This window comes from Siphateles boraxobius, unplaced genomic scaffold (genome assembly GCF_051911475.1).
Source record: "Siphateles boraxobius isolate OS27281-9 unplaced genomic scaffold, OSU_SipBor_1 20, whole genome shotgun sequence".
NCBI lineage: Eukaryota > Metazoa > Chordata > Actinopteri > Cypriniformes > Leuciscidae > Siphateles > Siphateles boraxobius.
Window position 1 is genome coordinate 5409016 of NW_027508811.1, and position 16032 is coordinate 5425047.

At 36.3% G+C, this 16032-nt stretch overlaps 1 protein-coding gene across 1 annotated transcript in view; it reads left to right on the plus strand.

Annotated features, from left to right (window-relative positions):
- The window catches only part of lmbrd1 (LMBR1 domain containing 1), a 99077-nt gene that overhangs the window by 70149 nt on the left and 12896 nt on the right, over window positions 1–16032 (plus strand). The window contains exon 14 of the mRNA XM_077236474.1: window positions 40–121. Within this exon, the coding sequence (XP_077092589.1) occupies window positions 40–121 (82 nt within the window). The remainder of the gene's footprint in view (window positions 1–39; window positions 122–16032) is intronic.

Here is a 16032-nt window from a genome sequence, read left to right on the forward strand (position 1 = left end):
TTTGGTCTTATTGTTTTGGGCTTTTTTTTTTGTACCCAGACCTCAGTGCCTACAGCAAACTCATCACAGGGCAATCACTCTAATGCCATCACCAAGATATGCGACGCAGACGCTCCTGAAGGTAAGACTGGTATTTTTTTTATCACCCACAGAGTGACCAACGTCATGACAGAGGTTGTTTACATATTGAAGTGTTAAATGTACAGTAGCAAAAAGAGCCTGTAAAATTCTACCGGGAGGGCAGAAAAGGGTCATGTATTTTTTTTTTTTTTGATAAGGAACCTTGACACTTTTAAGTGAACTTCAGGTGAAAAATGTAGTGTGTGGCTCCTTTAAAGAGTCTTTGGTAGAGCTGTGAACACCCACATTTCCTGCACCTTGGTTCCTTCAGTATTGTTTCCAACTTCCCATGCATCATCTCTGCTATTAAAAACAAAAAAACAAAAAATAAGTAAAGATTTCTAAGCCATGTCCTAAATCAACCAATTATGAGATGAATGACTACAACACAAACTTTGAATTAAAGCAAAAATAAATAACTTAATAAAAAATTGTAAATCAAAAAAAATACAAAAGAGCACTCATTTTTAAATAAATTAGTACTTTTATTCAGACTCTCTGTACGTTTAGTTGTTTACATTCGTTTATATTTCAGATTTTCTATTTCAAATAAAGTTATTTTAATAAAGTTTTTTTGAACTTTCTATTCATCAAAGAATCCTGAAATAAATGTATTCCTCAAAAATATTAAGCAGCACAACTGTTTTCAATATTGATAATACAACCCCAAATCAGAAATAGTTGGGACATTTTGTAAAATGCAATAAAATCAAGAATCTGTGATTTGTTCATTCTATTTAACCTTTTATTAGCTGACGAAAGTACAAAGAAACGTTTTCCAATGTTTTCACTGACCAACATAATTGTATTTGTAAATATGAACAAATTTAGATTTTGATGGCTGCAACACACCCCAAAAAAGTTGGGACAGAGACCAAATAAAAGTGAAAAGATTATGCAAATTAGATTATCCAACTATTTTGAAACCATCCACAATGAGCAGGTGAATTGGTAATAGTTGAGGGTATCATGTTTGGGTGTAAAAGTGCTTCTCAGTCTTTTTAAGCAAAGATGAGTCCTGGCTCATCAATTTGTGCCAAATATTATGAGAGAATTGTCAAACAATTAAAAAATCCCATTTCTCAATGCAAGATTGCAAAGAATTTATGCCTTTCATCATCTTCCATATTGTCACAAGATTCAGGGAATCCAGAGAAATCTCAGTCTGTGTTGGGTAAGGCAGTAGACCTCTGTTGAATGTGCGTGACCTTTGAGCCCTCAGATGGCATTGCACAAGATACTATCATGCTAATCCGTTAAATACAGCCACATGTGCTCAGGAGTAATTTGGAAAACCATTTTCACTGAACACAGTCAAGAAATGCCACTTGAATCTCTGTTACGCAAGGAGAAAGCTTTACATCAGTTCTATGTGGAGATGCCGGCGAGTTCTCTGGGCCTGAGCTCATCTCAGATGGTCTAGAAGAAAGTGGAAATGTGTGCTGTGGTCAGATGAGTCCATGTTTCAGCTTGTTTTTGGGAGAAAATGGAAATCGAGTTCTCAGTCCCAAAGACGAAAGGGACCAACCAGACTTTCACCAGCGACACGTGCAAAAGCAAACATCTGTATTGATATTAAGGTGCATCATTGCAAACGGTATTGGTAACTTGAATTATTGTGAAGGTACCATTGAAATGGAGGCATATATAGTATTTGGATTGTACAGAGAAATAAACTGCCATCAAGATTACATCTTTCCTGGGAAGCAAGACAATGCCAGGCCTCATTCTGCACATGCTAAAACTGAGTGGTTTCTAGACACTCTGCACCATGGAAGGGATGTGCCTGCCTGTTTACTGCAGTCCAGATACGTCTCTTATGGAAAATGTATGACTCATCATGAAAAGGAGAATCAGGCAACGATGACCACAGACTGTTGAGCGGCTGTCTTGTATCAGACAAGATTGGGCAAATATTCCACTAGCAAAACTCCAACAATTAGTATCCTCAACTCCCAAATGATTAAAAAGTGTAATTAAAAGGAAAGGTGATGTGACACAGTGGCAAACATATCTCTGTCCCAACTTTTTTGGGGGTGTGTTGCAGCCATCAAAGTCAAAATTTGTTCATATTTACAAAATACAATTATGTTGGTCAGTGAAAACATTGGAAAACTTTTCTTTTTACTTTTGTCAGTTAAAAAAGGTTAAAAAGAATGAACAAATCACAGATTCTTGATTTTATTGCATTTTACAAAATGTCCCAACTTTTTTTGATTTGGGGTTGTAATTTAAAAATAAAAAAAACATTTATTGAGAAGCACATCAGCATATTATAATGATTTCTGATGGATCATGTGACACTGAAGACTGGAGTAATGATTCTGAAAATTCAGCTTTACCATCACAGGAATAAAATACATTTTAAAATGTATTAATTGTACACAGTTCTTTTAAATTGTAATACAATTTCACAATATTACTGTATTTTTGATAAAATAAATGCAGCCTGGGTGAGCTGAGAGACTTTCAAAAACATTTTAAAAAATCTTACCGCAAACTTTTGAACATGTGTGTACTTTGTTATATATACTATTCAAATGAATAAAAAATAATAGTACAATATAAAACAATAAATGTATAAATATAAACGCAATATTTTAAGTTTATTGCAAAATAATAATTTGTATGCAAGTACTGTAGCTTGAGAGGCCCGATTACATCGTTCATGGTGCTTCGTGAGATTGGATCTCTTCTGCCACGATTTACGTTTTCATGGTAACAGCAATTAGTGTCTTCAGAATTATGTTGGCAGTTTAGTTGTTCATTGGGAATTTTGCAATTAAACAACTGAAATCTCACTTACGGTTTCTAAAGCAGCATATATCATCCATTAGCAACCTCAGAGCTCATAGTAGGTCTTGTTTGAAAGATTTATGTTATTGTTGAACATCAGTTTCTCTGTGGAGAAAATGAATGGGATTTTTACTTCGGGAACCCAACGGTTGTGCTGTTCTCACCCATTATATATGCAACAGTCTGATGTTTACTTGCTCTTTCTGAACTGTTTGTGTTCTCGATTACAGTGAGGTAACCATGCAAATACAAGCTTGACTATATATCAGTCGCCCCCTGATCCAAACAGTTCTAAATATTTATTTGTATTTCTGTTATGAAGAGATGAGCCGAGTACTCAGTAAATAGAATGAAATGGATTTTGCCGAGGACAGTTTGCATATAAGAGGTAGCAGCTATTAATGATGATAGATGTGAGATGAAATCGTAAACCAGCAGGAGACAGACTCGAATAGGAGATAAAATTCGTTTCAGGTGCGACAGACCATTGCGTTTTTGTGCTGCTGTATCTGTTTTAACATTTCCGAGTTTTTGGTTTTGTGTAATCCGTCAATGAGGAAAGACAATGGCTTGATGATAATACAAAGATACGAGGTTAGATGTCATGCCTGCAGAAAATGACCCTTGCAGCTTTACTCGGTTTTTATTACGAAAGGGTGAGATGGAAAATAGCACAGTCTGTCAGAGAGAGATCTACATTAATTAAAAAGCTGTAAAATTAGAGGCTTAAACCAGCGAAAGTGTTAATTACGATCCATAAGGTTAATTGCCACCATACGTTTGCAGTTAATTGCCGATAGATCTGTGTGTTTTGAGTGTGCAGTACACAAAGGCAGCATCTAGTTCAATGTATTATAGAGACTGCAGTCAGAGATTGTATTCTCATGATGGCAGAAGGGGGAAAATCTGATTTAAAAGTACCGGATTTACAGTAAAAGCTTTGATTTAATGTTTTAACAGCGAGATGTCATGCGATGGATTGTGACTAGTGATTTTAAGCTCTTTAACATCTAGTTAATTTAATACTAGGTTTGTCTCTCAGTGTGTTTTTGACACATTTTATGAGATCAACTTCAAACCGTGGGAAATGGAGCTATAAGTTATTCCTTAATGTCATGGTGGATTCAAATGGGATTGGTTATGGTTTGAAATACTGCTATCCAGCCTGAGTGTGCAGTCATGATACTGTTTTCCATCCAGAGGAGGGCACTCCGATATTACAATCCAATCTCATTGAAGGATATTGGAATAATAGTGAAATCAAAAATATTAATATGCAATTGGATCAGTGAACCAAGAAGAAGTGGCCAATCTTCCGTAATGTCCTTAAGACGTGTCCCCCATCAGCTGTAACCTTTCCTAAAATACACCTCCCTATGCTGGGCAATATTCCACCTTCTAATTGCTTCTCACTCTCTTCAAGTCCTCGGATTCTGCCAGAATATCATACTGACAGGCTAAGAATTCCCTGTACTCCCCATTTTTATAGGCTGCTATTAAAAATTCAGGTCTAACATGTTAGACCTGACTTCAGCCGCAAATGATCGTATTAGCTAGCTTTCTGAAGTAAATGTAAGTGTTGCTTGCTCAAAACTCACTCCCACGGTAGTTGCTATGCGGTTGCTAAATTGTTCTGATTCTGAATAGCTTAAAACATGTTTCTTTGCTGTTGCTAGGGTGTTCTATGTGATTGCTAGGCATTTGCTGCAGTATTCAACATGGTTTTTAGCATGTTTCTACACTGTTACAGCTCGGATCCATTCAGGGTAAGTATATGCCACTTGTTTTATCGCCTGCCAGGTGAAAAGAAAAAGTCAGATCGCTCTATACAGTAATAACACACCTCTCCTCAACAATCCGCTTGATTTGAAGTATCATTCATGTTCGTAGCACATGCTGTTCAAATCCCTAACCTTAGGTACTGTAGGAGCAATAACAATTGTGATGTTTTCAATAGGAAATACTTCTAATAATAAGATGACAGAAAAAGCTGAACAAAAAACAGTAGAAGATGGTTGTGTCGCATTAGTCTGTGCCTGCGTGAACACTTCCACATATGCCTCCTTCAAACAATGCTTTGCATCATAACCCAATTAAGTCTCTCAAAGCCAAAATGAGGCGCTGTCTCGCACAATGGAGGATAAATCTGTGCAACAGAAGTTGCTCTGCGGGTCACCCGAAATTGATCCATCTCCAGTTGACTCGCACTTTAGAACCAGCGTAGTTTTAAGCGTCTGCTTGCCAACCAGCACAGCCTCCCAATCTGTTTGTGTGGGTTTTGGCCTTTTCCCATCTGCAGTCGGTCAGCTGAGCCCAGTCATTGTGTTTCTGCCACCTACCCATCATCAGCAAAACGCCTCATTACTGTTTTCAGATAGAACAGCGCAAGACGAGCTGCACACTGTCCATTAGCACGGGACTCTCCATCGCTTCACTGTGGGAGATGTGATTTCCATTTGCTTTTATTTGAATTACTGTTCACATTAATGTGATACAGCTTTTGGTAAAATGGTTAGGAAAAAAAGCATAGTCCAATAAAAGGTTTTTGACAATCTACATCAATCTGGAAAGCATTTGAAATTTTCCTCGATATTATCTCGTTTTATTTTAACCAAGTTTCCTCTACTGAGGTTTGAATCCATTCGGCATGCTGAGTGGAATTAAAAGCTCCCAGCAGTTTGTTTGCGGTACAAGTTAATCGCTTATTTTATTTTTTTCTTATATTTCTGAATCATCTGTCTCGATCTTTCTCCAGATGGTGTATCGCAGCAAATATTTGACTGTTCCTGTGGTTGCCTCTGATATTGAGACTCTCGCCTCATTATCGGGGTTTGATTTCTGTGATTGGAGTCGCTGGCGGCTGTTTCTCACCCCAAATGATTTCTCAGATCGTTGCAGTGAAGTCAAATTTGTTGTCTTTGTTCTAGATAATAGGAACAGGCTAACGGTTGATTTTCGACGCCTAAGTCCAAAAATAGACTGTTTTTGATCCGCTTAATGATGCAGAGAGCTGGTCAGCTTGGTTGAGAAAGTGAGCATAAATGATTGTTATGTGTTGACATGATTTATGGCTGTGTAATATCTGGTAGAGGTCATTCAAATGAACATCATTCAACAGCCACTCAGATGAATGATAGACCAGCTGTAACAAAACAAAGTCTACTTGATATTTGGGCAACTGGATGAATCAGCGTTTCATGTTGATTATAAGATGGTTTGAACGTTCAACAAATAAGCAACGCTTTGGGCCCTTTTATATATATATATATATATATATATATATATATATATATATATATAAAGGGATCAAAGCGTAGCCAAGGACTCTCGGGTCTCCGGCTGCGCCTCTACCCTCCATACCGTGGATGCCGCTGTGGTCCGTCAGTCTTGTTAGTTTCTATGGCTACACATTAGTTATCATTCGGTTCAGATGTTCCTGTTTAGTTTCCTCGTTCAACCTTTGTATATACTTCCTGTTTTGTTTGCTCATGGTTCCATGTCATCTAAATTTAGTGGTTGTGTTCCCTGCTGTTCTCTGCTATGCTGGTCTGTTTTGAGTATTGTGGATTAAAGAGATCAAACTTTCCTTGTGATTTATATACAGTACAGCTACTTCTGACAATATGTGCATCCTTTTTTGTACTTCTGACTGCCGTATACATTTTTAATTTCTTTTATAAAACATTCAGTTTTGATTTACTTCAGTTAATGCGTCACAGATGTATGTATATCATTATATTGACTAATTATGCTTTCTATATAATTAGATTATATTATGTTTTAAAATACTTAATCAGACTACAGGTATTTTTTTTATTGATTATAATAATTACATAATATTCACATAATAGCAGTAGGTTAGTCATCATGTATTGAGTTTCCCTAATCATTCCTATCTAAAAAAAAAAGGAAAAAAAAGCCTATTGCTTATATATGTATGGAAAATCTTCTAGTTTTGTGAAATTGCAAACACTGATCGGCCACCAGTTATGCGACCATAATAACAGAAAATTAAGTGGCCACCTTTTATTTTAAAATGATTCATTTATTTTAATTTAATGTTTTTAAGATTTAATATTTTAATAAAATTAAATTATAAATTTACAAACCCCTTGTAGTCTCTCTACTAACCCCAGTTTAGGAAACCCTTACGTTATGGAATTTTCTTTCTCTTTGTATTATTTTTATATCAATATGATAAGGTGGCAAGTTAGGTCAAAAGAAATGTAAAAGTAGTCAAAATGTAAGATTATATTTCCTAAAATGTCTATTTTTGTTGAAAATAAATAGAACCTACAAAGGCTGAGAACCTCATTTTCTTTTCTTTTTTTTAAGAGTTTCTGGCCTTTTTTATGTGCTGGTAACAAAATTCTTTTTTTTTTTTACGGCAATTTGGATGCTGATACCGTATGTATGGTCGTAGGGATTAATTGGATGCTCATGAACACAAAAGTGTCCCTTGTTGAGCTCTTTTTTGTCTTAAAGTGAAATGAAGGACTCGTCTTTTCTTTCAAAGAGTAATAAATGACAAAAAAGCGTGTTAGGACAGAGTGCCTCAAGTAGCTGCTTAATTATTGTAATTGAATGAGTAATCAATTCAGCCGTTTCCTCAATTCTCTCCAGACTCTACTCTCAACCTATAATCTGTCACTTTGAGACCCTTGATGAGAAGAGAGTTTCCTGGTTGTGTCCTCTCCGTTCCTGTTGACCTGCAGCAAAAACCTGCCATGCTAGCTGGCCTGTAGATGAAAGAATTGAATAATATCGACTTTTTTCTCGCTCTCTCTGCTTTTGTTGCCGTTTTTCATCTGCAGTCCACTCGCTCTGCCAGATCATTCCCTCTTGTGCAGCAACCCAATTCTTCTCATCACTCTGGAAGCTGCTCTGTCTTGCGTAACAGCCGTTGCACAACCAGGCGTGAGTGGGTGGAAGTGTCAAGCAGGGAGAACACATGCGACAGGGTGGGTGCGGTATCCAACCGAGAGCATCTCTCCCCGCAGGGCCCGACCCGTGCTCTCGAACCCCGCCACTTCCACGCCTTAAGTCGACATAGCAAGAGGCGAGTCCTGCTTCATAGAGCACAGCTTGGATTGGCAATAATGCCAGGGTTGGGTTGTCCTTCAAGCGCAAGAGGAAGTGCTTTGTGTTTGAGTGATGGAGAGTGTCAATTAGTGCCGGGCGGTATGATGGGATATACCGTGCGACAGTAGGAATGTGTCATCCGTTAAGGTAGTAGATATATGTGTGTTGCTGGTAGTCAGCAGGACTGCTTTACGTTATTTTCACGTGAACGTGAAATACGAATAAATGTGAAAATACAGAGGGTGACATCCTAAACAAGTCAAAATGTGGAAGAACTTGTTATTATGGGTATGCTGCATTAAGAGTTTAGTTGCTTAAAGTTGCCAAGCAACGTCACAACTTGACACATTTATATAGACTTCAGTTGATGTGCAATTATAGATGCAGATATTGACTATTTTATGGATTTGAATGTGGCATCCAATTAGAATTTCAAGAATTGTATTTGTTTTATATGTACATATATATATATATATATATATATATATATATATATATATATATATATATATATATATATATATATATATATATATATATATATATAATGTATATATATATATATATATATATATATGTATGTGTAAGACTGGAAAAACTGGAAGGACTTTAAGAGATGGCCACTCTCTGAGAAAACAAAGGAAATTAACATTTGAACTCCCCCTCATGCACTATTGAGACGAAGGTCTCACCTCCCTCATCCTAATCTACATTTCTCACCCCCATTCTTCATCCTGGCAGAGATCTCCCAAACTCACACAAATCTAAATGGTTTAATGTGAATGATTATCATCAAGTTTTAGACATGTTTGGTATTATTTGAAATGTCTCGGTGTGACTGGTACAAATGTCTACATTGTTACAAATGTCTACAAAAGTTCTTAGGAAGTTTAGAAATATCTTCCACAATGGAGGGTTTGTCTTTGAGTTAACACCTTCTGACCATTTGACTGAATGCTAATTTTCCACTGCTAGCCAATGGTGACTTACAGGTAAATTTCCACGGTAGATGATGTTTAGATTTGAAATGAGGTCTGGGTATATAATGAAACGCAGCGAGAGCTCAGGGCCTTTTCTATATCTGAGATCGGCCCGTGAGGCTGAGAGTTGCGAGACTCTCAGCCTCACGCATTTCTTGTCGGGTAAACTTTTTCCTCTTTATTCTAGAGCATTTGATGTTTTGCATTGATTATCTTTGAATTGGTTATTAAATTGTAATGATACATTTACCTGACATTTTAAATTGTGATATTTGATTATTCTAATTGACTTTGACATTATTTGCATTCAAGAGTTTAAAAGAATAGTAAAACATTCGCTCACATTTAATGTTGCACAGATATCATTAAAGCCTTTTCATTTATGGAGTCAAATGAAATAACGAGAAAATACATATGAGAAAATGTATTGCATTTAACCAAAAATACTTTGCCGCGAGAAAAGACAGTAACACACAAAGACCTTCAGCGCTAATTCGAATACCGCCATTGGATCGAGTTAGACGGCCTTACATATGTATGTATGTATGTATATTGTATGTATAATAAATTATTCGGACACCAGATATAATTTTTGATAATTTTTTTTACTAGTGGGTGCAGGATAGCCTGGCTCCGCCCTCCTACGTACTTCCGCTCAATTTTAATTTTCCTTCAGTACTAGGTCTGGGATTGTGCTGTAGTCTTTGGTTTTCTCCGATAAATTTTTTACCGGGCCAATCAGCGAACAGAGGGAGTGGCTGAGAACGATGACGTTGATGTCATGCGTTATTTTGAGTTGTAGTTCAGTAATGGCAGTGGAGAAAGATGCGAGCGAAGCCATTCTGTCCGTTGTGGCAAAGCTGCCGAATACCAAAAAGTTAAAGCCGGAGCAAGAACAATCTTTGCTGAGTTTTGTTGGTGGCCATGATGTTGTGGCCCTCCTCCCCACGGAGTTCGGGAAAAGTTTGATTTTCCAGCTCGCTCCGTTAGTGGTGAATGAGTTGGCTAAGGCGAACGCTAGGCATACGTCACGACCAGACGTTAGCGATTAGTTATGGCAGATCCAGAGTGACTCTGGGCAGATCCAATAGTTTTAGACTTCAATAGAGTACCTGCCTACAAGGAAGTTAACGCTTGTCAATGGAGCGGTGCCAGACTCTATGTACAAATGAAATGTACGAGAGTCTGGTGGGACCAGGCTAGGTGCAGGACACTATAGTTAATTTATGTAAGTGAGGATAGCAAAATAAAGTAAACTGTGATATATTATACCCCAAATTTCTTCAACCAGTGGATTACTAGTAAAATTTATAAAAATTTGGGACCAAAAAATTATTCACACTTTGACCTGACCACGTTTTGCTTAAGAGTTTTTTCTTTAATTGCTAATGAGACCTTTTTTCACCACGGATTGAACAAAGTTAAGCATTGCTTGGTAATTGGTTGAGCTAAATTGGTATTTAATTATGTACTTAAATTTAACAGCTGACAGCTATTCAACATAATTCATTTTTCAGACAGTCTGACAGAATGATGGCCATAACCCTTGAAATATCAACTGATTTGATAACTGAGTTCTTGTCATATTTTATATCCATTTTCTAAACTCTAGTGAATAAATAAAATGTGATAAATGTTGAAGGTGCCTGAATAAATTTTGATTTTGACTGTGATTAACCATAATTTTTTTATTTTGGCTTCAAATGATTATGAAAACATGATAATTGAAATAAAGGGATTATTGTTCCCCATTCTGTTCCTTTCGGTGCGTTTTTGGCCCTCCTTAATGTCCAATCAAAGTACAGGAACATGTTTGATATTATAGTGTTATTAGGCTGCACATTAAGCTATGAAAGAACTCACGCTGTTCCTCAGCAGGTTTCTGTGTATTCTCATAAACACAGTCAGTTATGTCTTAAGTGAACAACAGTTGGGAAACATATCGGATGTGTGCCAGTATATTAGATCCGAGTATTCAGTCTTAAACTGACAGCAACCTTATAAACCTGCTGCAGTTGGTCAATAATGTTTATCAAAAAAAAAAAAAAAGGATAAATCACTCACTAACCTTGACTGAATCACTTGTAGCTGTAATAAGAATACATTTATATTTAATTTATACAGTGTATTTTTATATGTTTTACATTTGACGACTTTATTTCGATTTCTAGGCTATTTGCTGAATGTTACACTGTTAGATATACTTACATGAAAACCATTATTTCATTTTTGTCTTTTTTTCTATTGTATTTGTTCTATTGTTTATAATTTTCTTCTTTTGTTTTATTGTATTACTGACTGTTAACTTTTCTTTAATAATATAATTTTTTATCCTACGTTAGTCTGTCTCTGCTTTGGTATTGAAATTGGTGTCAAGGTTTGTGAAATTTCACTAGTACCTAAATGTTATTATCATTTATCCAGCAAAATATGTTTTATATTTATCGCTATTGTGAAAAAAATTATAAAAATACTAGTGTAAGATTTTGGTCATCTCGTCCACTAACCATGTTAAATAATTGTGATTACAATATTGGTCAAAATAATTCTAATTATGATTTTTGCCGTAATTGAGCAGTTACTTATTTGTTAATTGAATATGTTTATAAATTATATACTTATGTATGTGTGTACACATACTTTTATTATGAAATATTTAAGTAATCAATAATATATTACTTTATAATACTTAATACATTTACTCGAAGCACGCACACAGAAAGCCACCTCTCTTTGACAGCATACGATCGGGAAATTTAGTTCTCTTTCACGTCTTGAATGGTCAGATAGATTCACAATAATGTCAAAATGCTGTCGTGTTGAGTAGTCGCATAAATATAGTCAGTTATTGCTGCATCCCAATCTCCATACTATCTGTGCTAAATAGTATTCAAAATGAGAATTAGTATGTAGTATGTTGAAATGAGTATTCCAAAGATACCTGGATTGTCTGAAGTGCAGATTTGTGCACACTCTAATGGTTAATATTGCCCACAACCCATTGGCAGATATGCAAATATGGTAGATTGAGTCTGATGGTCAAGAAGAGAGGTTAAGATAAATAGGTTTGAGTGATTAATAATCAGAATCTAACCTGACAAAAATATATTTATTTAATGTTACCCACATTATATTTAATCTGCAACAGCATTGTGAACTTTTGTAATTATACGTTTGGTCATTAACTTTTAAATGCATCATAATGCAAATTGCAAACGCACAAGGAGAGTTCTCCGCATGAAAGACATGCAGCTAAATTTCTCTCCGAAACTAAGTTAAATTGAATGTGGAGGATTTTAACTGTGACAAGATAATTGACAGGGCAGGTGACAGGATGCACATAACACGATTATGAAGTAGTATGTCCCAAAGCTTGCCTAGTCTTCTGCTATACACTCAAAAGTTTGTACTTTATCTTCACAAAAACAGTACATACTTTTAGGGCATAGTATAAGTAGGCGAATCGGGATGCAGAATGACTTAATTTAACGTATCCAGTTGGGTGAAAACCGGATGTGTGTCAGTAAATTGGATCCGTGCATTCAGTCTTAAAGGGGCAGCAGAATAATCTGTCTGTCTCATTTATGTTAATCAAACAACATAAGACAGTAAAACTGACTGCTCTTGACTGAATCACTTTGGTATCTTTAATAAGAATCATTTCATATTTCATTCATAGAGTAAAGCCTATGCAGTGTTTTGGTTATACACTTGATTATTAAATTTCTGTAATAGTCTATTTCTTATTACATTACACGCAAATACATGATCGAATTTCCCACGGAAACCCACCAGTACCACTGGAATTAAAAACATTATTACAAGCTTACCGTTTTGAATCGAGCTAAGGCAAGCAGATAGTTTTGAACACTGGCTGGTTGTGTACTTGCTCAAACGTGTATTTTGGATAATTTTTAACCCACAAAAGTTACGGACTGCAGCTTTAAATAAACCTACTGTAGCTGAAAAACATAAAGTTTATTTAAGTTGTTTCTTTGCTCTATTGTATTTGTCCTACTCTTTGTAATTTGCTTCTTTGTTCTTATTTTTAGTAAGAAAATACATATTTTTATTTTATATATATATATTATATATTTTTTATAAAATAAGACTCAATAAAATATTATTTTTTAGTCTTTTTAACTTAAGAGTTACATATAATCAGCAGAAAAAGCAATATTGGGATACATGCAGTATTATCCGTACCCTAAATTAGTCATGCCGTGATATAGGATTACGGTTATACCATCTACCCTTATGTTAAACAGCCGCTGGGATTCATGGGATCTTGCTATGTATTCGTGTTTAAACCGCTGCTGAAGACATCTGCACTGCTGAATGCACAGATATGGAGTGCATTTAACATAAAAAGGCATTACTTATGTCTTTACTACATGTATGCATTCAACAGGCAACTGTATTATCATTTTCCTTAGTCTTTCAGATTTATTTTAGCTTTTGCACATCTCTCTTCCTGTCTCTCTCTGCACTCGTTTAATGATATTATATTTGTTCATTTTAGTTCAGATATATGCAGTGTATTTGGAGAATCAAGTATTGTTGCCATGGCTACCATCCACCAAGTCACTTGGTGTGCCAATAGATTCAGCAGCCGCAAATTAAAATGAAACTTACAATGTTCTGCTCTCCCCTCCAGTCGGCCAGGCATATATTTCCTCATCCTGTCAGATTGATTTCTAACCATGGTCTAATGAATGCCTGATGCTCGTCTGGCTCTTAGCAAATGCACAGATGTGGTTTGTTTGGAAATATATATCCTGTTGATTTTTAATGCTCCGATCTTAAGAGCTCAGAGCACTGTTGAAACAAGATAGAAAATAAATAATAAAGATTTTAAAAATGAAATATCCATGCCTCTGTTACATTATAAGGCATTTTCACACACTCCAAAGAAGATTAAAATATACTTTAGTCTTACTCTTAAAGGATTAGTTCTCTGTCAATATTTCTTCCGTCATAATGTCTCAAGCCTGTTTGAGTTTCTATTTTTAATATTATGAAGCGACGCGAGTGCTTTGTTTGCACAAAAATGTATTATCCAAAGCGAGTTCATGGAACAACAGTACATCAGCTCTCGAATCAACACAACACACATGCGTCTGGTTGCAGGTCAATTCTTTTTGTAAACAAAGTGTTAATTAATGACAGAATTTTCTTTTTTCTGTGAACTAACCCTTTAATAATCTATATGATGTGTGCATGATAGTTTACTTTACTTCAGGATTCAGGAAACTTACATACAAGTTCAAAATACTTTATATAATTGGGGGTTTAATGAATTAAAATATAACCGTATTAAAGGTACACTATATAACTTTTAAAAATAAAACTTCATGCATTTTGCAGAAGAACATTGTTTTGGTTATGGTTCGGCTCTGCCTGACTGTGCAGATGAATATGGTTCTCTCTCATAACTAAAAAAAAGTGTGCTTTTCCTACTGCTCATAAAACATTCACAATTAGGCTAATTGATGCTGATTGATGATATATTAACTCATTTGAATTTTATTAATTTTGTACAAAAAAAGGTTGCATAGTGTACCTTTAAGGTTTTGGAATGGAATGAGGGTGAGTAAATAATGACAGTATTTTCAGTTTGAAGTGATGGACAGTTGAAAGGAAATCACAATTGCATATCTCTGATCAAGTTTTTCTGATTACACTCACCTAAAGGATTATTAGGAACACCATACTAATACTGTGTTTGACCCCCTTTCGCCTTCAGAACTGCCTTAATTCTACGTGGCATTGATTCAACAAGGTGCTGAAAGCATTCTTAAGAAATGTTGGCCCATATTGATAGGATAGCATCTTGCATTCGATGGAGATTTGTGGGATGCACATCCAGGGCACGAAGCTCCCATTCCACCACATCCCAAAGATGCTCTATTGGGTTGAGATCTGGTGACTGTGGGGGCCATTTTAGTACAGTGAACTCATTGTCATGTTCAAGAAACCAATTTGAAATGATTCAAGAAATGATTGTGACATGGTGCATTATCCTGCTGGAAGTAGCCATCAGAGGATATGTACATGGTGGCCATAAAGGGATGGACATGGTCAGAAGAAACAATGCTCAGGTAGGCTGTGGCATTTACACAATGCCCAATTGGCACTAAGGGGCCTAAAGTGTGCCAAGAAAACATCCCCCACACCATTACACCACCACCACCAGCCTGCACAGAGGTAACAAGGCATGATGGATCCATGTTCTCATTCTGTTTACACCAAATTCTGACTCTACCATCTGAATGTCTCAACAGAAATCGAGACTCATCAGACCAGGCAACATTTTTCCAGTCTTCAACTGTCCAATTTTGGTGAGCTCTTGCAAATTGTAGCCTCTTTTTCCTATTTGTAGTGGAGATGAGTGGTACCCGGTGGGGTCTTCTGCTGTTGTAGCCCATCCGCCTCAAGGTTGTGCGTGTCGAGGCTTCACAAATGCTTTGCGGCATACCTCGGTTGTAACGAGTGGTTATTTCAGTCAAAGTTGCTCTTCTATCAGCTTGAATCAGTCGGCCCATTCTCCTCTGACCTCTAGCATCAACAAGGCATGTTCGCCCACAGGACTGCTGCATAATGGATGTTTTTCCCTTTTCAAACCATTCTTTGTAAACCCTAGAAATGGTTGTGCAAGAAAATCCCAGTAACTGAGCATATTGTGAAATACTCAGACCGGCCCATCTGGCACCAACAACCATGCCACGCTCAAAATTGCTTAAATCACCTTTCTTTCCCATTCTGACATTCAGTTTGGAGTTCAGGAGATTGTCTTGACCAGGACCACACCCCTAAATGCATTGAAGCAACTGCCATGTGATTGGTTGATTAGATAATTGCATTAATGAGAAATTGAACAGGTGTTCCTAATAATCCTTCAGGTGAGTGTATCTTTAATGTCATTTACTCGGCATGCATTTCTTTTCTCATAAACCTCTTAGAACTTTAGGAAACTTGTCTAATCCGCAGTTTTAATTAAATTCTCATTTTCCATCTCACTGGTGTACATTCCAGATCTGCTCAGGCCTCAGTT